At 38.5% G+C, this 27,418-nt stretch overlaps 1 protein-coding gene across 4 annotated transcripts in view; it reads right to left on the bottom strand.

Moving 5' to 3' along the window:
• Window positions 1-23,002, bottom strand: part of atp2b1a (ATPase plasma membrane Ca2+ transporting 1a) — a 30,716-nt gene extending 7,714 nt beyond the window's left edge. For 3 of the 4 annotated variants that reach the window (XM_082168496.1, XM_082168494.1, XM_082168497.1), the window contains exons 1-12: window positions 22,858-23,002; window positions 14,409-14,836; window positions 7,407-7,604; window positions 7,052-7,309; window positions 6,751-6,876; window positions 5,779-5,940; window positions 5,102-5,140; window positions 3,484-3,639; window positions 2,842-3,056; window positions 2,279-2,521; window positions 1,491-1,732; window positions 953-1,190 (exon numbers count right to left, since the gene is read on the bottom strand). In XM_082168496.1, coding sequence (XP_082024622.1) covers window positions 953-1,190; window positions 1,491-1,732; window positions 2,279-2,521; window positions 2,842-3,056; window positions 3,484-3,639; window positions 5,102-5,140; window positions 5,779-5,940; window positions 6,751-6,876; window positions 7,052-7,309; window positions 7,407-7,604; window positions 14,409-14,601 — 2,070 coding nt within the window. In that variant the 5' untranslated portion in view covers window positions 14,602-14,836; window positions 22,858-23,002. Of the gene's footprint in view, window positions 1-952; window positions 1,191-1,490; window positions 1,733-2,278; window positions 2,522-2,841; window positions 3,057-3,483; window positions 3,640-5,101; window positions 5,141-5,778; window positions 5,941-6,750; window positions 6,877-7,051; window positions 7,310-7,406; window positions 7,605-14,408; window positions 14,837-15,923; window positions 17,305-22,857 lie in introns of those variants that run through there. The other variant, XM_082168495.1, reaches the window with a different exon arrangement.
• Between the last annotated feature and the right edge of the window lie 4,416 nt (window positions 23,003-27,418).

Below are 27,418 nucleotides of genomic sequence, written 5' to 3' on the forward strand. Positions count from 1 at the left end.
CTCATGATCCGGCGTTTTCCGCCAAAATAAAAGCTCAAGGGTTTTTCTCCTGCAAGTGTAGAAATTAGAACAAAAGTAATTTCCCTATTGCAGCGTGAAGAAATATAATATTATGAAGTATTCATTTTCATTAATTTTACAGTGCATTTGTTTTACAATATATGACTATTACTGTCATAGGGATACTACTACTACTACTACTACTACTACTACTAATAATAATACAAATATAATATATTATCATTATATTCTAATTGTTTGGTTTTAAAAGTTCAGGTACAAGTCAATTCACCAATTCTTTTCTTAAATTTGAACACTGAATATGGGTTGGAGCTCTTAATTTTGAACTTTCAAAGTGCACCAGATTGATGAATTTATTTAACTTTAAAATGTACACAATTTTCTTGCGGAGGGGCCGAGGTCCACCCACAACAGTCTCACAAAATCCTGTGGGAAACACTGTATTTACCTTTTAAAAATTATTTCCATTATTTACAAAATTGTTATTCCACATCCTGCCCAATGTTGTCCTCCAAACAATGTGTACAATTTGAAGGCAATAAAAACAAATATGTTTAATGTATCCAAGTATGACATGTGCAATTTAACATTATGTGGGGTTAAACTGATTGCTTACCATCACTAAATTAAAATTATATTAAAGAAAAATTGTATTACTCATGTTGCATGTCAAATTTTAGCCTTATATTTAATGTCTTTAATGTAAACAAGAAATATTTTAGAAAAAATTATATTTTAGTTATATTGTGCACCGTCTCTTTTTTGCGCATTCACGTGCTGGTGCCAATTCGCTTGCTGTCAGGACAAGCCTTTAAGCAAAATGGAAATATTTGCGTGGCTTTCTAACATTTACACATTGATATAACCGTAAATGTAAGTAATGTGCTGAGGAAAACAAGGAAAACTTGTTACTAATGGCTACTGCTTGTACCTCTGGTCTGACTGGGTCTTCAATACCAACGACACACAAACAGGTGAGCCTGCTGAGGATATCGTTCTCGTTCTCCCAGTCTGGTTCTCCTTCAGAAACAGGGAAGTCCCTGTAAGCCAGGCAGATGGTCCTCAGGCCCTCAGAGGCCATAGGCTCGATGACTTTCTTTACCATGTCATCTCGGTCTCTGGGCCGGAAAACCTTTGCCTCACCCGTCGCTGTCAGGACTTTAAAACACCTGGGTGAGAGCAAGAGAGAGCAAGGTAAGGTATCGCAGATACCCAACAGCACATAGCAACTGAGCCATCCAAGTAATTTCTCCAGGGAAATCTATCAGTAACACAGCCTAGGGGCTTTGGAAGGGGAGGTGAAGCATTTGATCTGCCAATCAAGATTGCTGACACACCTCTCACACACTCTTTGAGAAAAGCGATAGAATACTACAATGTTTTACTTTTACATTCCTTTGAAACGCATCCTATGGAGCCAAGCCGTTAACAATGACCAAACCAAGCATTTATGATTCAGCATGACATACTTCTTCAGCAGAATCTCAGAGGCTCCTTTGCTGAACATCCGGAAGCTTCCGTCAGCATTCTTCAGCACGGTGCTCATGGATTTCCTGACGGAGTTGAAGGTGTAGACTTTGTAAAGCTTCTCTTCAGGGATTTCGTTGCGGATTGCTTGATAGTCTTTTTTCAAGTCCACGGCAAAGCCCAGCAAGGCACATTCAGTTTTGTTGCCCACCTGACGATTCAGGCCTCCCTCCTTCTCAGGGGGCTGGAAGAAAAGATAATCTAGTTAAAGATCGTAAAAACTATAATACGAGATATGCTTTAAAACATCTTGCAAAAGGGTTTTAATTCAGCCACCGGTCCTAAACTGCCCAAATTGATATCAGTAAAAGATACAGCATTATGATATACTGTTATTTAAAGGGATAGTTCACCCAAAAATGAACATTCTTTCATCATTTACTCTCCCTCTAGTTGTTCCAACCCCTGTATGAGTTTCTTTCTTCTGTTGAACACAAAAGAAGATATTTTGAAGAACGTTGGAAACCAGACAGTTGTCGATAGCCATTGGCTTCCATAGTATTTTTTTCCTGCCTATTTATAATAGTACTATATTATTAAATAATATTTTTAATTAGCTTTTATTTTTATATTTTCAGTGTTTCATTTTAGTTTAAGTTTTAGACATTTTGCAATTTGTTTATTTCTTTTTTGTTTTGTGTCATTTTAGGATGAAATCAAGTCACTATTGACTGATAATGTATAGTTAAAAATGCTCAATAAAAAATCTAATTTTATGAAAATAACTCACCATGATTTTGGTGGTGTAAGCGCAGTTTACACTGATGCCCACTGTGAGCAGCTCCATGATGCTGGCAGGAATGAGATCCGGCTCAGGGACTTTCTTGTAGTACTTGTCAGCGATATTGACCTGAACAACTTTCATCCGGTTCATAGTCAGAGTCCCCGTCTTATCCGAACAGATGGCTGTGGCATTGCCCATGGTTTCACAGGCATCAAGATGCCTCACCAAATTATTGTCTTTCATCATTTTCTGAAATACAGCAGCAAAGTAAAACGATGAAAAATGGGGTTGGTAGCAGGGAGGTGATAAACTGACAGATAAACAATAAACAGATTGAGCGCAAGATTAAACAGGAAAGTCCACTAATCCCCAACTAAATGGCAGAAATCTAGCAAAGTAATATTACTGTAACAGCTACAAGGGGCGGGTTATGTGAAAATAGATGGCAAATCATGATTATTAGATCAGCATATGCTGCACATTGTCAGAACAAATGGCTAACGTCACACCTCTAAGATGTCCGCGTCATGAAAACCATGAACATTTAAACAAAAGATGCAGGGTCATACTTTGACAGAGTAAGCCAGGGAGATGGTTACAGCCAGCGGAAGACCCTCTGGGACAGCCACCACCAGCACAGTCACACCGATGATAAAGAACTTAACAAAGAACTGGATGTAGACGGGTGTGCATTCTTTTTCCCAAGGAAGTCCCTGGACCCAGAAAGTGTCCACCACGAACAACACCACCAAGATGATTACTGTGATGGCTGACATCACCAGACCTGCAGAGAGACACATACATTAACACCTCTAAAGCCCAATGCGCACACCGAAAAAACCATTACCACTGAGAGATTGACTAAGGCTTCGAGACATCACACCGGACAAATGCAGTTTTCTGTTCTGTGTTGACATATTTCCTACTGAGGTTTGTTGAGACATCCATTTCTAAATAACCAACAGGCTTTAGTTATGTCACGGCGATGAAACTATTGCTAGTCAGTTGAAGGTATTAGGGGGTGGGATTTTTTCATAGTGGATAGCATTTGATTGGACAAAAATCTGTGTAATGCTGGACGAGTCATCAATATATTTGGCTAGTTTGGCAAGACTGTAGACTTAAAATGCATCTACCTTCTAAAGTGTCGTTTTCTCAACTTTTAGGAGGACACTAGCAGACATAGATGCCCTCAAAGTGAACGTGCTTACCTGCTTTTCCGATTTGGACCGCTAATTTGGTCAGCTTTCCTTGCAAGACCGATTTCTCTTTCTTTGACATGTTGGATTTTCTCTTCTCCTCACCCTCAGCCGCTTCATCACTGTTTAGAGGCTGCATCTCCATTGCGGCACCATCCTGGGCTTTAGCTACGAAGAGAAAGAAAGAAAACCGTGAATATGCAGTGGGCACAGGAATTCACTGCTCAGACCACAGGAAGCCTTTTCTAATTAAATGGTGGTTCCCCCACGTGACAAATATAATTGAGAAGATTAATTATAATAGTGATTATATATGAATGATTATTTATTTTTATTTTTTTACAGTCCGAAAAAACAGAGCTCGAGATCGTCCTCACATTTAAGAGCCACATGCAAACCCATGTCACCTAGGAGACATTAAACCTCATCGCCACACTCAGATGTCCAGCCCATCACTTATCACTATCGGCTATAAAAGAAGACATGCACACACTTAGACTGATCTCAAGGTCATCGCTCTGCGTGCTACAGCCTGCCAGTGAGGTGACATCACGCAAACAAAGAACTCAGCATGCGTGCAATCATACAGACAAGCACACAGCAGGATATCTACGTCTAACGCCGCTGAGGCATGACGTAGTCGGGCTTGTGTGCAGGATTTAACGGGTGTGTGATGTGAGGTAATGCGACTGCATCTGAATCAGCGGGGGGGGGGGGGAGATAAGGGGCGATGTGCAACTGCTATTCTACCGTGCTGTGCTGCTGCGTCCTACTAACAGAGCTGTAACACTAGTCTGGTGGATTAAAACTCATTTCTGGCAGGGCGATCTGTAGCCGGGGCTTCAATAAACACAAGCATGCTCTACTTTTAGAATAGAGTTTGATTCTGAACACAGGGTGGCCTGAATGTGGACACTACCCTGCTTGGGAAGGTGATTTTAGATAATAAAAGGTTTCAAGTGAGACAGGAGCACATATCTGGACTAAGAGCAGCACACTGCTAATTCAAAAGTCGGTAAAATGTTTTCAGTGTTTTTAAAAATAAATCTCTTAATCTCACCAAGGCTGCATATATTTAAATAACTGTTTATTATTTTAATATACTTTTAAGATGTAATTTATTCCTGTGATCAATCAGCCATTACTCTTCGGTCTCGAGTGTCACATGGTCCTTCAGAAATCATTCTAATATGCTGATTTGGTGCTCAAGAAACATTTCTTATGGATGTTGAATGCTGCTTAATATTTTTATGGAAACAGTGATACAGTTTTTTGTAGGATTCTTTGAATAGAGAGTTAAAAAGAACAGCATTTATTTGAAATAGAACTCTTATAAAGGTCACTTTTGATCAAATGAACGTGTTCTTACTGAATAAAAGTATTTATTCATTTCAAAATACTGACCCAAACTTTTGAACTGTCGAGCTCCAAAACTCTCTTATAACCAACCTAACCTCTCAACACTACGCACACTTCTTTGCACCTCACTAGCGTGGATAAGCTTTAACGAAGATCCAATAGCACTAATGGGTTAAGGCGATGGTTTTAATGCAGGCAGGAGTTTGTAAGAGGGTGGCCTGCTAAGCCAATATGGTGTTCATTATGTCATTAAGTCAATAGGGTAACTCACCTTTCTTTCTGTTCTCCACAGAGCCATCCTGCTTTTTATCTGTATTGACAGAGAAAAAGAAGTCACATAACAAAAGACTCACTAATTTATTCATTATTCACCATTATGTAAGCGACGGTTCTGCAGCGCACATTTGAACATATTTCCAATTATGCAAATCTTCTCTTTGATTTAACAGAATGAGAAAAGGCTCTCGAATATTTAAGAACAGATGTGTGCCACGACCTCATGAGGCTTGCAAATCCACTGCAGTGGCTGGACCCCAAACGCACTAAGTTTTAAAGAGGTGCGCAGTCACTGAACAGCAACTTGGGGCCCAACCTCTGAAAGTACTGAAATATTCATGTATCTGCAGGCACTCATTTGGAGCCCCAACACGGGCTGCCAGAAATGCATTAAATGGCAGTTAGTTAATGGAGTGCACGAGAACTCGTTACATTTTTCCAGGAGTCACTGCTTCAGACATTTTAAACCAGACGGAAAAATACTGATAAATAAAAAAAAAAATCTCTCTTTTTCGAGATAGACAAAAGCACACTTTCATGAATACAGGAACACACGTCTATTCAATTCATTTCTGTGCAGCCACAGTAGCTACAGAATGAAAAGGCCACGGGTTGGTCTATTTTAGTTTCCGAGGCAGACTAAAAAGGCACCAAATAATACAGATAACTTACTTTTCTTCTCTTTCTTTTTCTCTTTTTCTTTTTTCTTCTTCTCCTCCTCCTCATCCTCGTCATCTTCTCCCGCCCCCAATAACGTGAAGATGATTCCAGTTTGGGAATTGACTCCGACAGCAGTGACGACCATTTTTCCAGAACCCTCCATGACATGAGTACCTGCACAGTGGAAGATGAGGTGAATAAAGGTCATATGCCGTTTATTTCTGTGTTCTGGTAATGGTCCAGAACACAAATATGTGGAAGACAAAAAAAAAGTGACGAACCATCAAATGTCACACAACTCAGCTTTATGACAGATAACTAGTTATCCAATTTAGTAGACTATTTAGTAATCAAAATGTGGGTGTAGGTCCTGAAAATTTTGGGCTCACTCTCAATTGGAACCAAACTGTGTTTGAGAAGGTAACAGTTTTTAGCACTCTACAAGCAGGTCTTCTGATTTTTTATTATGCTCTATGACCACTAGTCGTTTAGTTATTGGGCTTTAAAAAAAATGGAAATAACTGGCCATTTTTCTGCCTCCCATCTCAGGCTTCCTCTACTATTATTGAGGCTTGAGGAGGGGGACTATGAAAAAAATTAAATAATAATGTCAGGGAGAGGTTTTCTGCTAGGCTAGACTCAGCATGCTAACGCAAGCTCCGCTGGAGGAGTGCCCACTCAGGCTTGCAAATCCCCCTTCATCTCCTCTGGGAAGGCACACAGCAATGTCATTCTATCAGAGGATCAACTTGCTTTTTCATAAAATGGGATTAGCTGAAGATGTGCAATAGCCTTGCTGAGAGGGAGCAGGTCCTACATAGCCAACATCTGAACTCAAAAGCTGGACATTTATTTGGTTTGACTGAACTTTTGGGTAGAGGCGAGACAGGACTCAACAGAAAATGCACAAAAGTTTTTTAAAAAACTTTTAACAACACTAATGATCGGTTGCTGTCGCTGTGGATTGTAATCTTCATGTCCCACCTGACAGCAGCATAGGATCCTTCTCCATCGATTTCTTCACATGGTCAGACTCTCCGGTTAAAGAGCTCTCATCTATTTTGAGGTCGTTGCCCTGGATGAGAACGCCATCAGCAGGCAGGAGGTCACCTGACAAAGAAGGTATCCCATCACAATAATGTTCATTTCTGTCAGCAGTTTTTGAACTTATTTCAAGGTGACTATACAGGAAAAGGTAATAATCACTAGTGAAATGTTAGACTGGCACTTTTGACATCCTTCTAGAAAGGAAATGAGAAATCTCAGCAAATTAATGTCAGCTTACCATATTTAATTTGTGCAACGTCCCCGACGACAATTTCGGCCACAGGGATAGGAATGACTTGCCCTCCCCGAACCACCGTAAACTTTTGCTCTTGTTCTATGCGGCTCTGTAAGCCACGAAACTGTTTCTCCTTACTCCAGTCATTAAATGCTGTTACGAGCACCACGCAAACAACAGACAGGAGGATCGCTGCTCCTTCTATCCATCCAGCCTCAGCTTCTCCTTCATCCTCTGCTCCACCCGCTGCATTCCCGCAATCTGCACACACACACACACACATTAAAACTCAGCTCAGAACAGCCTGAAATCGAGATAAGCTATAAATAAAGCAGAGAGAAAGAAATAGGTTACTTACTTTTACTTTCTGAATCCGGAGGTTTATAAAAAGAAAGGCCTAAAGAAACTATTGCTGCCACTTCCAAAATAATCAATGTTACGTCTTGTAATGCTTCCCATACTAACTGAAGAAAGGTTTTTGGCTTTTTCGGAGGTATAAAGTTCTGTCCAAATGCTTCTTTTCTTTTGTCAATATCTAAGGGCTGCCCACTTAATCCTGGAAGAAAAAGAGTGAGAAAAAAACAACACATAATTAATAACTCAAGTAAACACAGCACACCCCTTCTTATATAGTAACATACGATACTTAATGAGTTTCTATGAGGGTCAGGATTAGTGAGGAAGAAAAGACCTGTGGGTCAGCGACAGTAGCTTAGAGATAAAGTCTTTCAGAATAAGACCAAAAATGTATATCCGTTTAAATATTATATCAGTATATCAAACAGTTTCCTGTTTGAATACATTTTAAAATGTGATTCATTACTATTTACTACAGTTTTCAGTGTCACATGATTCTCTACAAATCATTCTAATATGCTGATGTGGAAACTTTTCTCAAGAAACATTCCTTATTATCAATGTTGAAAACAGTTGCTGCTTATTTCTTTGGAAACGGTGTTACAATTTTTCCAACGAAAGGATTCGTTGATGAATAGAAAGTTCAAAAGAACAGCATTTATTTGAAATAGAAATCTTTTGCAACATTCTAATCAATTTAATGTATCCTTTCTGAATAAAAATATTAATTTACTTCAAATCTTGCTGACCCAAATCTTTTGAATGGCAGAAGAACATCTATATTTTTATTATTCTACATAATATATTTTGACTGTCTACACTCTTAAACACTGTTTCTACAGATGTCCGAGAGAACAGGCAACAATTTTAACCATGTTTTCCATGCTAAAATCATTGTAAAAAATAAATTTACTAAAAGGCTTACACTCTTTTGTATTTCATCGATTATGAGCTATTAGCACAGCTAATCCATTAATACTGGCCTTACAGCAGTAGAGCGAGTGGGATTTTGACACAAGATCCTGAGAATTTCCTGGGTGTGAAAACTTAGTTTAATCCAGGACCAATGCCAAAAACTGACAGGCCAAAAACAAATATTAGGTTCATTGTACACTGTCATTCTCAGGAATCATTCAAATGCACTGGTGTAACAGCAGTCCTCTGGTTTGTCCATTTGAATAACTCTCTACATTCAAAGCAGGTATTCAAAGAAGTCATGGTGTGTGCGTTCAGTTCACTCACACTCACCACATGTTAAGAAACAAAGAAAGGATGTCTACATGTGAATGAGCCACGCGGATGAATAGGTTGTGTGTTTATGCATCTAGTGTCTGGGCGTCAGAATGAATGTGTATGTGTGACTGAACAGGATGGTTTGCCTGCCAGACCAGAGAGAAGCCTGGTCAGCAGAGCCTATTGTCATGACAACATCCTCCACATTACTCAGCAAAGCCATAGAGCTGTTTGACTCATGCTGTCACCCATTGAGCTGAAGGTTTCACTTCATATTAACACTCAGTGTCCCAAAAGCACATTTCTGCTACTGGATTACACACGGCTTTTGACTGTACACAACCAAACAGCTTTTTGTCTGGACAACTTCAATGTCTGCGACATTTGCATTCATTAATTCATTTGACCGATGATTTATTCAAAGCTACGTACACAGCATTTAAGGTATACATGGGAATTCCTGGAGCTCAAACAGTAGAGGTCAATGGCTTGATTCCCAAAGAAGGCATAAATGTTCAAATGTATACCTTGAATGCAATGCAAGTCGATAAATGCAATTAATTTCTCATTGCTAGCGCCATGATCTACCAACACAGTAAAAAAAAAAAAAAAAATGCTTTTTTGAAGTTTTAAATAAAGATTATTGGACGTTTTTACAAGAAAATACTATTAAGTCCATTTAAGTCAACTATTTAAGTCTGCTGCTTAAAAATCTAGCGGTTTATATTCTAATGGAAACTATTTCACAGAACAATCTAAACATTATAATCTTTGTGACTAATAAAAAATACATTTTGCTGGAGGCAATGTCATGCAACAAGATGACTTTATCACTTCAGCGATGACATGCACATACATAGATTCTGAAATAAGGAAGAGAAACCCAAAATGTTTGTTTCTACTGGTAACCAATACTTCTTGATGAAAGCACAGCAGCTAACTGCTGAAAACTTCTGCTTGCTTCAACGCCAGTGCATTAAATCCAGGTTTGTGTAGTGTGGAAATTGAGGCTGAGGATTACATTCTCCCTCTCCCTGCTTGGAGAGTGTGGGCTAAGGAGCAGATGAGTCAGGTCTTACGCCTCTGTCAAAAATGCATTTATGCTGCAGTACACATCTCAATTCCACTCTTACTCAAGATCAAGCAGACAGCTAGTTTAAAGCGTCACTGAAGCGAAGATTAAACAAGAAGAAAAAAATAAAAATCATAAGACCATCAAAACATGGCCATTTAGACAGCTAATTATTCATCTGCATGCTACTGAGTGCAGAATTAGCGCTGTGATTGCTGGAAGTGCGAATACGTTTTAGGTGTTGTATACCTAAAACTAGCGTTTGCACTAGTTGCTGCGAAGACTCCAAGGTTTTTGTAATTTCCCCAAAGGAGACCAAATCATTTGACGTCAGTTTCTCTTTTCACCAGAGACCTTGAAAGCCACAAAAACAGGGGCCTCTATAGACAACCCATTCAGACATCAACAAAGCAAATGATAAGCAATGGTTTTGAATACCTCACAAAAAAAACAATCTACTGAGCTCCATGCTAGATAGATTTTAGTTTTTTTTGTTTTTTTACTAAAAGCTCATTCATAAACATCTATAGTAAGTGTTTGAGACAGAAGGATAATTCTGACAGGTGCAGTAGCTGCACCTAAAACGCAAAGCGTGTCTTTTCCGTGCATCTCTAGACAATTCCGTCTCCAACTTCCGCTATTGTTTGAGCCAATATTGCTGTGTCGGTCTGGTTAGGATGCTCAAACAAACTGAGCAATGTTTTGAAGTATACACCTTTCGTGGAAAATCAACCTACGAGTGTCTTGCTTGTAAGGTAGAAAGAAGAAAGTGCTAGAAAACCAACACTTCACCTTTAACACACTTAAGAGAGCGCCAGAGCCCGGGTCATACATACTAGTATCAAGAGTACTGGATGAAGCTTGCGGCTGGTTGTAAACCTTACAAACATCACCTCCCACTTGATTTAAGCAGGTAAGTCTTTTCTGAGATATCCTTCAGAAATATTTGTGTTAAGTCTTTTAAAAAGAATTGTGAATACTAGGGATGCACAATATATATATCGGCCACCATATCGGTATCGGTCGACATATGTTCATTTGTAATGTTTTCGGCCTGATAAGAAGATCTGGTCGCTTTATTTAAAGTCGATAATTAATGGATTATTTCCTTCAGCGGAGATGCTTCAGATGCTCACCATGATGGTTTTGAATTGCTTGAAATATGATTGGGAAAAAAGGAAAATACAGTTAAGTGAAACGTGCAGCACAAGTCTGTCATATAGACTACATAAAATTATACGAATGGAGAATATTATAATTGTGCGCTTTGGACATGGATTTTAATGGTGAGACTTTTGTTTTTGTAATCAGGGTCTCAAATTATATACAAATTTGGATTTAGATTTGTCGGCCAATATATCGGTCATCGGCTTTCAAACAAAGAATTATCGGTATCGGCCAAAATGTTCGGTGCATCCCTAGGGAATACCGAATTTAACACTCATTTTTAACTCTTACTGCCCCAGAAAGATTGTCCTGAGGGCCCATGAAACGGGGTCATGTATATTAGTAGCCCTTCCAAATAAAAAATCCATTAAGACAAGTCCCCGGCCCTTGCCTTTAAATCGCAGTAGAAGTCCCTCGTGTCTACACATTCGAATTGTGTAATACATTAGATTTGAGGAACCTTTCAATAGTAGTCAAATGGGCTAGCATAAATACATATTCACATAAATATGATGAAAAGAACATCACAATTTAAAGTGATGCCAAAAGAGCTTTAAAAAGTAACTAGTTAAATCAAAAAAGTAGAAAGATTAGTGGTGGCTTTGCTACGAAATTGAGAAATGGCCTACTTACCAATTAGAAATCCCTTTTCAATTGTCAAAGCTCTTGTAATCTTGAATGACTGCTTAATTTCCTATGGCAAAACGGAGTGATCTGATTAAGCTGTAAAACGTGTCATAACAGCAGGGCTGCCTGCCAGTGTGCTATTGTGAAGCGAAGGGAACCGGGCAGAGCTAAACCGGCGGATCACTATGGGGTTCCAATCTCAGTTAGCCTTGTGCCGTGTAGAGAGACTGGCTAAGCGACAGGGCCCTCTATAAGTCTGGGCACTGAATAGAATACCGAGGGGGAAATGCTCATGCTATTCTTCTATGACTAATACATAATTCACACGGTATACAAAGCTCGGGCACAGCATGGGCCAAATTTCAGACAGTCTATTCAAGAAACAAAACACGCATTTTTAGGAGTCATATCAATGGTATCAGTGTGACCCCATTATTTGAGCCATGAAGTCGAAATATACATTTCCACTGACCCTATAGTTTCCACTGACACCATGACAAAGGTATAGCTCTGGACTGCAGACAGCACAGTAAGCCTTTGTTTCAATCACTCAGTATTTCATCGCCTGCTAATAAAAGTCAGACCTTGTGAGGGTAGGATGCAGCAGGTGACACTACATACAAGCATCCATGCATGCCATGCATATCAGAAGGTAGAGTTGCTTCATTATTAAGACTGAAAGATTAGAGTTTGCTGTAGGGATGCATGATATATTAGCCACCATATCGGTATCGGACGATATATGTTCATTTTTAATGTTATCGTTATCGGCCCGATACTATTTTTTTGGCTGATATATTAAAGCCGATAGTTAATGAATCATTTCCTTCAGCTGAGACACTTCAGATGCGCACTGGTTCACCATGATGGTTTTGATTTGCTTGAGATAAGATTGGAATCACTTAGTTAAGTGCAACATGTGCAGCGCAAGTCTGTCATATAGGCTGAGAACATTATTATTGTGTGCTTGGGAAATTTTTTTAATCGTGAGACTTCGGTTTTTGTAATCAGGCTCTCAAAAATGATATACAAACTTGATTTAGATTTCGATTTATCTGCCAATCTATCAGTTATAAGCTTTCAAATAGAAAGGAATTATCAGTATTCGCTTTCGGCCGGTACATCCCTAGTTTGCTGCTCTGCCAAACATATTATTCATAATACCAAGTGTCAGATACGTTTAATGCATATTAGGTATTAAGACCTAGCAGCAACATTAATATTAATGCAAGCATAACTATTATTGTTGCTGTTCATACTGAAATATTTTGTTGACTGGATTGGACTATAAAATGGGTCAAATATGGACCTGAGCCATATCTATCAGAATATCAAAGAAACTTGGGATAGTCACCAACCAGAACATCTGAGCAAGCACCCATAATACCCTATTTTTAACATTTTCTTCAATGGAGGAGCAAAACTAATTAAAGGTCAAGGCACTAATATTGTCCCTTTGTGGCTCTCCATCAGGAACATGTGCTATATTTTGACTTTAAATAACAAAAAACGCATTACTGCTGATCAAGCCAGCATGCTACATAGATAAGTGAAGTATTCTCATGGAAACACTGCCCAAAAGCCCCCAATTGACATTGGTATTGATCTGCGACCCCAGCGTGTTCATGCACGAGAAAACTGTGTCTGAATGAGCCTGCAGAAAACTGCTATGGACATGGTGCCGTTTTAATCTGGGATCAAACTGAAAATCCCTTCCCCCAAGAGTTCAATCAAGGTCAGGTCAGCGATTAAACCTAATGTCTACAGAGAGGTAATAAACCAATGGAGCTACAGCTGTGGTCTCCACACTGACTCTGCACTTTTCTATATGTTACCCTAAAGACTATATACCTGCTCACACATCTCTTCCAATGAAAGAAAGTAAAAAAAAATGTGCAACTGTAAGCGGAGACAGCGAAAGAGCTAATAAAGACAAATAGGGATGCAACAGCAAAAAAATTAATAAAAATCTATAATAAAAATAATCAGTAATGAATTTTATTGTCGATTAAGTCGGATGTCTGTGATGTGGCACAGAAACTTCTGTCAATGAGGTCACTTTGCACTTTTTGCTGGGAGGAACAAGTTTACGACCAAAGTTGCCTAAATTATGGGAGAATTACGTATTAAAAGCTTCAAAGAAAGTCATGAGCATATGGCTGCATGTGGGGTGTCAGGTGCTTCGACAGATTGCTTGTGCTTTTTATTACTTACATGCTGTTATATTGCTAAAATAATCTTATTGGTAAATGTTTCAACCTCAAAAGTTAATTGAGTGAATCCTAACAGTAGGTGTTTTTCTGTTAAAATTTAAATACTCCTAAGAGCGCATTTGTGATTTAGCTTTCCTATAAAAAGAGATTAAAACAGTTGAAGCCCTAGAGATAAATAAAGAAATGGATAAATAAAGTATGAGCAAAATAAAGATGCTGTAAAATTTCTGCCGCAGCCACATTCTCACAAGCTATATCGAATTGGATGGTAAATGCATTTGTGTTTGACATTAAGGACTTTTATTTGAAATGTCAAACACACCGACATGCAGGATATTCTTTGTCTAGTCTGTTTAGTAGTCACTGTTTAGTAGGGAAGAAAGATCATCTCAATCAGACATTGTGTAGATATTAGCATACTGTCTATGTGCTGCCTGAGCCAAGGCTCATGTAGCGAGCAGCAGCAGCAATGGGACAACAGCAGCAAACCTCCCAATAGACTGCAGATGCACTAAAATGCAGCAAGATGCCATTCAAGTGTAACGGACCTGCTCAAAACGGCTAACATCTGTATGTTTAGAGTGAGATGCAACAGTGCTGTTTAAAACCATCCAAAGAGTGGGTGTTCCTTCCTCTATACCTCTGGACCTGTTTTTTTGCAAAGCATAGAAAGTGCAAAATAATTATGTACCATCTACAGGCGATGTTTTCAGTCTGCTGCAAAGTCCATTAACGTCCGCAAAAGATTCCTGGATTTTGAATAATCCTTCAGCCCCTCGCAGTTCCATGAGAGAGCGCAGATCATTAAGCGAGACCCCAAACTCTCCATCGTGATTGGGCTCTGCCACAGAGTTCTTCACCCCGCTGTATGAGTTGTTAGCCATGTCTCCCGGCTACACCGCGACTCAGCAAGGGTGGAAAAATGGAGTCCCAAAAGGAGAGCTATATCCTCAGGAGACCAATGCCAGTAGTTCCCATAAACAGCTGACGTCCTTCAGAGGAGGAGGAGGAGGATGCCCGACTGCAGGTGGCAGGACTGGGATAATTCACAAGCCATTCTTCTCAGCCCGTGGCGTTACTTTCATTGTGAATGAAACCTTAAACAATCAGCCCAAGGACCTGCAAAAAAGAAAAGAAAAGAATGTTTGAGTATAAATAACATTAATATTAATTTGACTAAATGTGCAAATCCCCAACTAGATCATAGATTTGTTAGTTGATTTCAAAACAAAATGTCAACAACAAAAAGCACCTTAAGTTTAGAAAACTCCCCCATTGGGACTATACTTAGTAAGAACGAACTCATTGGCTGAGTTTCAAGGTGACATGCTACCCACTTTTACAGGCACAACTATGTGGGTAGCGTGGGAACTGACTTGCCATCTTAACTATGTGAGAGACAAAAAAAGCCTTTTCTCCCTCCCCCACCCCAACATTATACATGGCTTTTTCGAGCAACAAGAAAATGCTTTGAATTTGGAAACTCGTGGAATAGAGCACAAATAAAAAGAGTCTAATAAGTGTTAATGTACAGATTTCACTGCCAGAATTACTTTTAATTATATAGTCAGTCAATGCAACCTAAATAATGTGTTTTAGAGCAATGGCCAAGGTCATAGGTTCAATTCCCAGGGAATGCACAAACTGATTAAATGTATATATTGAATGCAATAAAAGCATCTGCCAAATGCACAACATGTAAATGCAATAACTGCACTTGAAGTGACAAAGTGTAAATAAGCCCAATGAGACTGCTTGGACAAATATCTTCATGTACAACACTCCTTATCTATAACATGCCCTCAAACCAAACACACTATCAGACTTTACAGTTGAAACCCACTGGACTGTCAATGAACACTTTATTTGGGACTATTTTAGTAGATAATAGGGCTAAATAAAATGCAGACAATCAAGACATTGTCTGTCCGAGCACCATACAGCCTGTCTCTCCCTTGTCATGTGGCCATTCATACCCTACCAGCCTCTACTATCCTTGCCTTTATCAGGAAGAATTCATTAAATTATTATTAGAATTATAATAAAGGAAATTATCCAGCAGCAGTAGGGGTGATCTGAACAGATTTAAGAAGGACCAGATAGAAAATTCTAACTATGAGGATGAGAAGATGGTGTTGTTGAGAGTGCTTTTGTTCTGTACACAGAGATAAAAAGTGTAGTAGCCCTCCAGGACTGATTTACTTGCAGTAGTTCATGCAGAGCGTGGAACAGCATGCTTCTCTGTAACAGGCTACCAGCTGGGCTATCAACTTCTCTCACAGCCAATGTCATGAACACTGCAGAAAAAAATTAAGAGAACAATCTTAGGCTAAAACTACTCTCTCAGGTGCTGAAACTCTGGACTTGACCTTTTTATGAAGCTGCGATAAAAAGTGTTCCTTCCTGCACAGCTAAAAATAATCACAGTAAAACATAAAGAGCATTAGCAAGTCTAAAGTAAGCCAGTCAACAAGCTCAGTTTTATCTGTTATTCAAACTGGAAGTGAAAAGGGAAACACCCAAGAGCTTTGCACTGCAACGGCTAACTGTGTTCCTCCCTTTTGAAGTAGCAACTGGTCCTAGAATGTGTTTGTGAAAATCGAAGATGGGTTAAACAGAGCTTCCTGAAATGACTGTCATCTCAAGCATTCGTGGTGCACGTTTCATCATCACAGTTCGTTCTGACGATTCAGAAAGAAAAGGCACTGTAAATAATGCGTGCAGGTTTCAAGCAGTCAACCTCTTTTTTCTCCCGGTTATCATCTATGAGTGACTGCACGGCCACGATGAGGGAAGTGCCAAACCTTTGCTTAGCGTGACAGTTTCAGGTTGCAGAGCAGGTCACGTGTCACAACAGTGGAAAATAATTGTGATTGGATCTTCAAACCAACAGCTAGCACAGTATGGTTGAGCAACAGTAATGTTAACCCTTGCCATACAAAGCTAGAGGACAGTTTTGAACCTGCACCTGTGGACTGCCTTAAGACTAATAATTTAAGCATCATATCATAAGATATGGTCTAATGGTCCTCACAAAGAAACAGGCATTTATGCCTGGCATTGAGTAATTTCATGCATTTAGCCACCATTCTATCCACCCTAAAAACTATACACTTATCTATGCACCTGTGAATAAATAGGCAGGTTCGCATGAGATCTAAGAGCTCCCTAATGACAAAATGTAAAGTTGCAAACCTAAGAAACTTAAGGAAAACCCTCTCGTTCTTGGTTGGCAATTGGAGACCCTACACTGTACAAGCCAACTTCACGCTAGTCAAGGACAGCGATTCCAGGGATCCCTCTGCAGTAGAGCTGTCGGTAATGGGGTATTTTTAGCAGCCTCAGACAGCCCATCCCCCTTGCTGGCTGTTGCTGAAATGGGTCAGGCCATTTCTATGTGGAGGGTACAATGGCAGAGACACCCCGCCTTGCTCATGCTACATGGTTCAGAGCACTTAAGGCCACTTCACACCACAGACTGGGCACTTCTACTATACCCTTAGACACTGATCCTGCCAACTCACAGTAGCCTGCCACCCACTCAACCACACAAAGCACAACTCCTCAAGAAGAACCTGAATGACATCTCCAAAAAAAAAAAAAAATGCTGAAAAATAAATTGCTTCATATTTCTAGGGCGCAATGATGCAGAAAACATGGAATCCAGTCAATGGAATGTACTTTACAATGCGAAATGTCACGGAATTTGCCACAATTTGGATGAATAAATCAAAAGTAGGGCTATAGACTGCCATTTTAAAAAGTCTGAACATTTTTATTCAATTATAAAGCTCAATCCAGAAGAAAATAAAACAATCCATATGGCACTATTGTTAAAGAAATTGTTTTAAATTAATCCAGTTTTATGAATTCAAATGAGACATCCGTTTTGATTATTAAAAATTAAAAAGGAAAACAGAACTTGGTAAAGAAATACAACAGATTTCAAAGGGCCCTAATTATTCTTTCTGCTTTGTTAGATGAGCACAGTGGGAAACCTATTAAAAAAAATGCAAACGGCTAGCCTTCGTACTTAAAAGCTCAGTGCTTTCGTGTTCTCACCAGGGCCTAAAACAGCATATCTAAAGAAGTGATTTTAAAGAACAGAAACCTTTAAGTTGATTGTTATGGGTGCCATTCACAGCACACAAGCCATCCATTTGCTCCGACCCCTGCCTCCATGTCTGACACTTGCGCAGTAAATCAGAGATGACTGGAACTACTAGAAGTGATGGGCATGATGAGGCTTCAGAATTTATATTTGCTTAACTCATTGAATGTCACTTGGTGAATGGATGCGGGCATGACCGACATGACTAAAGGTTCTGTTTCTGTCCAAACACAATCTGTTTATATTTAGATGCACACTTTTTAAAGACAGCACCTGTGCACCGGTCAAAGAGTACTGCTTCCGCATTCCTTTGAGGGGGGAAATGGGATTTCACTAACTATTTTTACTGAGCATCAAGTTGAGTGCATCGAAAAAAATTATACATTTGATTGAAGCCTGAACAGCAATTCTTCATTTGCTTGAAGGTGGTAATTTACCCCAGGTAGAAGAAAATATACAGCATTGTTCTTATTTACAGACCTCATTTAGACTGAGAACAGAACACACATTTGCCCCTAAGATGGCCATTTTGTCTCTGTCATCAACATCTGATTAAGACATGATGCTATACAGTAATTAAATAGCAACATTATTCAAATGTACTTAATAGCACAGCGCTCTATTTTTAGCTGTTTATAATAGCTTATGAGGGGTTGAATGTCACCTCAGATTAATGTGACACCAAGGCAGTGCCCTCTTACATAAACAATACTAGAGAGAGGGGCTAAGTTACCTTTTTTCCATTCTAGTCATTATGTTACATTGACATTTACTTAATTAATATAATATTACGTTACAGCTTTTACTACAAGCGTTGTACAATTGTTTGACCCATTTTGTTTGACCACACTGTTTAGTTTGATCTTGTTGGAGGTACAAGTACAACCAAAATCTATAATCAAATAATTTGGGTTTACAGAGTTGAAATTAAACAAAACGATATACTACAGAGTAAGTGCAACAGACCACAAAACTCCTGGTTTGGATCATATTACTGTTTGAGTCACGGATAGGATCATTTTTTGGATCAGCAACAATAAATACATTTGGGTGGAGGCAAATGTAAATTTGCTTTCCATTTAAAGAACACTTAGTTCTTTAGTTAAGACATTATTAAAGACAAGTGAACTGTAATTAGTAAAATACAAATTCACTACACTGTAAACCCTAAAAAAAAATAAAAAAGGTAATCAGTAACCTCGACTTGAGTTATGGCATTTTCAAGTTTAAGTAGAACGATTCGATTTTGAGTTTGTAGTACTTGTGATAATTTCCCTTAACTTGAAATATTACATTGTAAACCCTAAATTGATTACTAGCATGTTTATTGTATATAAATTACAACCAAAAGCACGCAAAAAGAGACTACAACTACAGGCATACACCAGGTTAAACAACACACAGCATTTGTAGTCTAGAAGTTTCACAGCCCATCCTCGATCACAGGCTCTACTCTTCAGCACAATGGTCACTGCAACAACAGAAAGCCCTATAAATCCCAACACAACAGACCATTGAACACTAAAATTTCTCTCCACGTATTAATCTTGTGCAAAAACACACAAAATAACACTTAATTCATCATTTTTCTCATCATACAATCTGACGCAAAGCATGCTGGGAAAATGATCTGCCCAGTTTCAGATAAATTTAAGTTTCTCTTAATCAAAAGAAACAAGTTCAATAAACTCAAAATAATGAATCAATTAAGGTTACTTAAAATGTGTCAGTTTCATTAACTCAAAGGAAAAATAAAGTTCTTAATACTCATCATTCATCAAGATTAATTTGTTTGAACTCATTTGTTTAAGCTTGCCCTACTCAAACCAATTAATTATTCTGAGCTTTAGGGTTTACAATGAAATTTACAAGCATAAATAAAAACAATATAACAAAGTTACAAATAAAGTAAGGTCCAACAGTAGCAGGTAAACAAATGTAATAATTAGGCTAATTGTAAAATAGCACTATCGTGTTCAGTTCACTGTATAAATTAAATATAGATTAATCTTTTTTGTTGTTGTTTGATTAGCATTAGTGACACAGATCACTGCAGAGCTAATGCACCGATCCAATATACTGATACACATCCGATTTCTGGCCTTGTCCATATAGGATCATGGATCAACTATGCTCCCTTACACCCCTATTACAGAGCAATGCATCGCTCCAACATCCGTAAGGAAAACTCCTTTCTCTTAAGTCGGCATTTAATGGAAGTTTCAATAGTCTTTTCTTCCCTATTGTGACATATATCCGGCTTCTTGAACAAGAAAAAAAAAAAAAAAAAAAAAATGTAGGGCGGGACTTGACTTTTTCCTTTGGGAATTGATTGGATCGTTGTAATTTGCCATGATCTCATATGAGTGACAGGTTGTCCCGCCCTCACGCCGATAAACACGTCATCAAAGAAGAGATGTCGTTGCAAGATGGAAGGGGGGTTATTTTGATTAAAGATTACAAGGGCACATGAAGTTCATAAAAAATATTGATGTGCACAGACAAATCATTTAATATAATAAATGTTCCGTAAAAAAAATATGAATTGTTAATTTTGATTTCAGGGTGCCTTTAAGTTGCAACATGCTAGAATGCTCTAAGAAACACGTGCTTATATTAAAACATAATACACTTTCCATCAATATAATATATAACATTATAATATGACAATAATAATATATGCATGACAATAAGATCATGATCCTAATGATCATTAATCCTATTCATAATTTGCAAGCAAGCTGCTTCTCACAGAGCTTAAGTAACAATTCTACTATAAACTTTAGGAAAAATACTTCATTGCATATTAATATGTACAGAAAAAAATTGATATAAAATCAATAGATATACAACTGGGCCATGCTCGTGCACATAACAGTCCAAAGGCCTCTGAAGCTCACTTGACAGTCAAAGGTTAGTTTATGTTAAGGGTAAATCATTAAAAAATGAAACCATTACTTAAGTCAAATCATATATTTCCATCCTGCAATAAATCAGAAAACACTTTTTAACAAAGAAAGTTTGATGCTAAGCTGTTGCAATATATGGACAACTTTGCTCTGAAGAATACTGAATGGCAACAAAATCCATTTGAATTTGTCTCTGTTATGCATCTGGAACTGTTGTTATTACAATGACTTAATATGTTCACCACAAACACATTTAAATCTCAATTTCCGAAGTAGTGATCTACACCTATCAAAGGTCAGCGTATACACTACACATAAATCATTTGTGTAGAAGACCCCCCAAAAAAGTGCACAAATACACCCTTACGATTTGAGTAAGAGAAAGCTGAATATACACTGTAGACTCAAGGTCAAATTCAGCATTGCTGTCATACAGCGAGGCATTATCATGGGCTGCAAAAGCTTAAGCAAAAGAAGCAACAAGGCAGCGAATGATGTACGCCAAGAAGCAACAGACCTGACACGATATTTAAACGCACACCGGGGTCTATCTAGAAATTCTAGGTGCCATATTCAATCTCAACACATTAGGCAGACAGTAGACGCAATAAGTCAGCCGATTAGATTGGGTACATTGTGTTTTGCACATCTGCTCCTTCAAATACGATCCTAGCAAATTTGACGTGTCGCACAGCGCTTGTTCCAGTCTCCATGCCCAGTCACACATGACAGGAGGAATTAGGACTGTATACTACAACTGTTGACACGAATGCGCCAAGCTTAAAGGGACAGTTCACCCAAAAATAAAGAAAAAATTATAATTTCCTCACTCTAATGATGTTTGTTGCACACCTAACTTTCTTCACAATTAAATAACCGATATCCAGTGACCCATACATTTTTCCATACAATGAAAGTGAATGGTGGCTGCAGCTGTCATTCTGACTAACATCTCTCAACACGAAAGTCACACGGTTTTGGAACAACATAGTGGTCAGTAAGCGATGACCCATTTGCCATTTTTGAGTCAAATAGCATTTCAACGTTGGTTAAACGAAAATTGATGTAAAACACATAGCGAAATGCGATAACTGATAAGCAGGTAACGTTATTGGTTTGAAAGGCAAGTTGACAGCTGAAGCGTCCTCGCATTTGGCTTTAGCCTGCTAGTGGTCTCAACTCAAGTCATACTGTTAAAAAGGGTGCACTGTTTTAACCAGACCAACATCATATCTTTTCCCGAAACTGAAGGGGTCTCCAACTTCCAGTCGCAAGTCAAACGGTCATTTTTGGGTAAAACCCTAAAAATACCCGGCTGGCTAAAGTCACAAGCCACCGACCGTCCGACAGACAGAGACGGTCGCTTAACAAGTTGGCTCGTTTGACACAGCATTTCATTGGGGCGAACTGGAGAAACCGTCGCTTATAATGCAAATAAATCATAGAGACTGTACTTTCTAGTGAGTTAGCATTCTTATATCAGGGTAACCGAATAACACCCAAGGGTTCTGTAACGGTAACAACGCGAGTCTTTTATTTGAGGGCTTTTAAACGACTGACTGCGGTGAAAATAGCATGGTCACCCGGTCTAGGATAACGAGTAAAAAAACAACACAAAATGTACAATCTCCAATCTATACATTTTAAATTATGTTAAAGCACCGAAATATATATTTCAACATGAGTATTTCGAAAATACACGCTGTATCGCATGATCGAATCTGTAGAAACGCGGCGCGCGCAGTCGAACACATTTCAGAAGCTTCATACGTCAAAAGCAACTTTCCAGCGTGCACTACACATCAGCCCAGCATCTCAACATGGTGTGATATATTAAAACCCCCATTGATTTTCCACACACCCCCTCCCCTGCAGTGACAATAGGCAGGCGTGGGTTAAAAATGCACAGCAGCCTGGTTGCCTTCTTGCCCCTTTCTCTGCCAGCTACCAACTAGCAGGAGTTGCCTAGCCAATTTGGCTAGCTGATAATAACGCAGGCTAACGTAAAGCACGGTGGATGTAGACAATCAGCAGAGAGGAAGCACAAAAAAAAAAATGGTGCATTTCAAATGCAGTAAACCCACAAGCATGCATGCGAGAAATGGTGAAATTACACTCACAAAGCTCTCCGAACGGTGCCTCAGAGATCCCCCTCACTCTCTCGGTCTCCCTCAGACTCACTCTGCCGTCTATCTAGCTCTTCCAATCTGCAGAGAAATCCCTCCCACAGCCTCGCGTAGCCTGAGACATGTGATGAAACGTCAGGAGGACGGGCACTGACATACAGGATGATCCTCATTGGCTGAGACGAGATGTCAATCACATTGGGCGCACCCTCTGCTCAGCGTCCGCGCGCATTAACATAATTTATAAAGATGTTCCAGAGACCGGTTAAATGTAAAATAACTTGTTCCGCGTCGTTGTTCATTTTAACCTAATAAACGGCACGCTTCAGCACGTGCTGGCGAGGTTTAGCCCCGCCCACTGTCACGGACGAGTCTTCCCCGGAGGCTAATTAAACCTGACGTCATTCTTTCCATGACGTCGCCCGTTCTCTCTCCACGATTCTGGTCTTGTTTGATTCGCAGTGCGCAGAAACTCATTACTCTCGCTGATCTGAACCGGATTGATGAATTCTGCTGCCTTGATCCTCGCTCACCTTCTTTCCCAAGAATATGCATTACACTTTTGTCAGTTGGTTTAACCTGGTTAACATATCAATGTGGGTAATTTGAATGATCACGTTGAGTCTCCTTCATTGAAATAGATAACCAACCAGACAGATTGTGCAAAAAAAATATTGTGCAATCCTGTGTTCTTTCTTTTTGATGCTAATAGAGTGAACTTGCATGACCAGCATTTTTTCTCTCTGCATTTTCATCAAACTCATGTCCACTGAAGCACTTAGTTTAGCAGCCAGTCTGGCATCTTCCTTTAAAACTGCAGTACAAGCCAGGAGCATTTCTGTTTGTGAACCTTTGTTATAAAATATACCAAGTTCTCATGTCAGGGACTACCTGTACCAGAGACGAATGGAAATCTTTGGTTAGGTAAAAAAAATAAAATAAAAAAAAAAACCTTTAAAATAGATGTCAAGCAAGAAATAAAAAATTGTTTTTACTGAGCTATTTCTCATTTTACGTGCAGATACCACAGCTTCCTCTTCATCATGATATAGATGACATTTCCTGTTCCTGAGATGGAGTGCTGCAAGACTTTCAATGTAACAGTCAAATCTAATCTACTAAAAATGTGATAAAATAGTACTTACTGTAAGATGTTTCATTTTTATAAAGCAGCGCCTCTCTTCATTTCAACTGTACACGTGAATGCTATACATGTAAAAGGATTCAGGCTATAAAAAATACACCAAAATTTGCTCAGTTCTTTCAAAATGTTTTTAAACTAAGCCTGAAATGATGTTGAAAAAGTTGTTCCTAAAAGGAACAATGTTACCACTTTTATTTCCACACCTAATAAAATCCCCATGTACTTCTTGTTTCTACAACATCAGCTGTCATGACAATCATTGTTTACATTTGTTGATCATGGTCTACTTGAAAGATGATGCCAAAAGTAGAAATGTGTTGTGGGTTTCCCCATGAAGGTCTCAAAAGAAGCCTTAATGCCATCTTCATTCTATTTTTTCTTTTGTAACCGATACTGACATTTCATACATGTGGCCATTTATTCAAAGTGACTTGCAAATGATGAACAACACACATATGTCTGTGTCTATCTATCTATATTATATTTATAATAAATTTAAATGAGTAAATGTTAAATACATACGTACATACATACAAGAGTATAGAACTTACCTTAGTATGTAGATTGATATAATGTTATGATTCAGGTTGTGTATTCAACTCTGCTGATCTCTATGATGAGGTATGATGTTTTTTTACCCTAATTTTATAGACATACTAGGCTTGCTTCCATCCAGTAGCAAAAATTCTCTAGAAACCCAAAGGCCTGGTTTTACAATCACACAAGCACCTCTGCTCAACCTGGGGAAAAAAACAGCAGAGTTGATGATAAACAGGCAGCAGCGTTTGTGCTGGGTGCCATTGACAAGATCCTTTCACCTAATGGGTTTTATCATTAACAAGAAGGACATCGCTGCACAAGACCATCTTCAATCCTGTAGAGCATTGGGTTTTGATGTATGGCAAAACTTCAACTTTGTAAGACCTTTTAACTTGCGTTAAGCAAGGCTCAAAGGTTTGCTAATGTTCAATCAGATAGTGTGGGGAGGGGAGGTGTCAGTGAGTGCATTGATTGCTCAGCTTTTGTGCAAGCAGCTTGTAAATGTGGAGCATGTGATGCATATGTTTGCTGAAGGAATCTCTGGAGTAACCAGTCGATCTATTAGGCCAGACCGCTTCGGTTTGCACCATATTTTCATCTAAAAGTAACATACAGCCCTTGCTAAGCCACAAGAGGCTGACAAACAAGTTTCCTTTCAGGCTTCCAAAACCTCTGAAGTAGAGAGGACATGAATCCTATTTTTATTTGATCCAGTTTCCACTTCTGAGTTTTTTATTTGGAGCCGGCACACAGTGATGCCTGGCCCTTGAGCAGATGTCCCAGCAGCGCACAGATCCGCAAGTGCAGCCACCTCTTTCACTTCTTAATCATATTCTCATACACAGATTCATATGTGTGACCATTCACCTACACCCCACAGTGTCAAAGTTTAGGGTTTCAGGATATCATTTTTATATTAAAAATGCACAATGAGCAAGCCCATGTATGAAATTGATATTATCTCATAACAGATCATCATATTCTTATTTAAAACCCCAAAGTGGTCTTAAAATGTGAATTTATGACAAACAATATAAGAATTAGTCAGATTTAAAGGGGTGGAATAATGCCCTTTTCACAAGGCCAAAGTGTGTATATGAAATTTTAGCTCAAAATACCCCACAGATATTTGTATTAGTGCTGGGCAAAGATTAATCGCGATTAATCGCATCCAAAATAAAAGTTTGTGTTTGCACAATATATGTGTGTTTACTGTGTATAATTATTTTGTATATATATAAATACACACATATGCATGTATTTATTTAAGAAATATTTGCATGTATACTGTATATGTATTTATACATAATTTATATTATATATAAATATAAATAATTTATATATAAATAAAAAAATCTTAAATATATACATGCATATGTGTGTATTTATATATACAAAATAATTATACACAGTACAGACACATATATTATGCAAACACAAACTTTTATTTTGGATGCGATTAATCGCGATTAATCTTTGCCCAGCACTAATTTTTATACAACATTTTAAAATTGTCACTTTTTGAGGGTGAGCAAAAACGCACCGTTTTTGTGTCTGTTCCTTTAAATGCAAATGAGCTGCTGCTCCCGGCACAGGGGGGCGGAGCTTCAAGAGCTTATGTCCTTTTACCTCACACAGACATGCACTGGAAATTTCAAAAACTTTTAGCCTTTTATGTTCAAACCGGAGTCAGAAAGATGGAGAGACTTAAGAAGAAGTGACAACATGTAGACAACATTTCTGAATGGTTAGTTGGTGAATTTATGGAGCTTATGTGTAGTTATCTTCTGGTCATTGAGCATATTCTGTCTTGATAATCGTGTTCAGGGGGCGGGGTTTATGTAAATTTTAGGATTAGTGATGTCACTAACCCGGGAGGAATGTCGTGTAGTCCCTACCAGCTGTTTGTTGTCTTTAAAAAGCAATTTCTTTAAAAGAAAATATCTCCATTTGCTTTGAACTTTGAGCGTTGTAACTTTGCAGATGTTGTTTATGCTCAAACAGCAACATTACACACTAACTAAAGTTAGAAAAGTGAAATCATATTCAACCACCCCTTTAAATGGTAATTACAAAATGTCATATTTCCATAAGAGTGCTGAATTTAGTCATTCAGTCAATGTCGGAGAGGAGAGGGGTGAAAACTCCAAACACTTGGTATCTCTGAAAAGTCCTGAATGTTTACAGGACTTATAATCTCAAAAAATGTCTCATGAGGATATAATGAAAACATGGGCACAGATTTATGTTTCTGCCCACACGCGCCGAGACCCGCTGTGAGATCCACCGGTTAAAATGAATGGAGAATATCTCGTATTTTTCCATGAGTGTTCGGCCATTTCCGTAGGTGCTTGCCCATAATAAAACTGCTGGAATGGGTTAATAGAGGAGCTGAAGGAGAGACTGTAATTTTGACATGTTTCTTACTTCTGATTGTTATAGTCCACCTCTATTTTATTTACTTGTATTGAAAAATCTTGGGAACGATTTGGTCTGGTGTCCCATACAGGCCTGTTTGTGTTAAAGGGCCTATTTCAGTACTGGCAGCGGTTTCACTTGTAGCAGACAATTTAGCCACAGTACTGCTATATTGCACAACCATATAGCCTAATTTAACAAGTTACTACTGTTTTAGCAGTTTACAATGAGTAAATGTAAATCGAGTTTACTTAATTCACGCCGCAATGCATTCTGGGAGCCATGGGTGAGCATCCTGAAAATAGGGATGTTTCTTTTATTGCTGAGTTTAAATCATTTGTTATATTAACGATTTATTAATAACTTATTATTACATATTTTATAAATGTAAAGAATTACACAATAAACATTGATGAAATAAATTTAAATCTCGTTTAATTATTTAATAATTAA

The sequence above is a fragment of the Leuciscus leuciscus genome, assembly GCF_965113295.1.
Source record: "Leuciscus leuciscus genome assembly, chromosome: 4".
In the NCBI taxonomy this organism is placed as follows: Eukaryota; Metazoa; Chordata; class Actinopteri; order Cypriniformes; family Leuciscidae; genus Leuciscus; species Leuciscus leuciscus.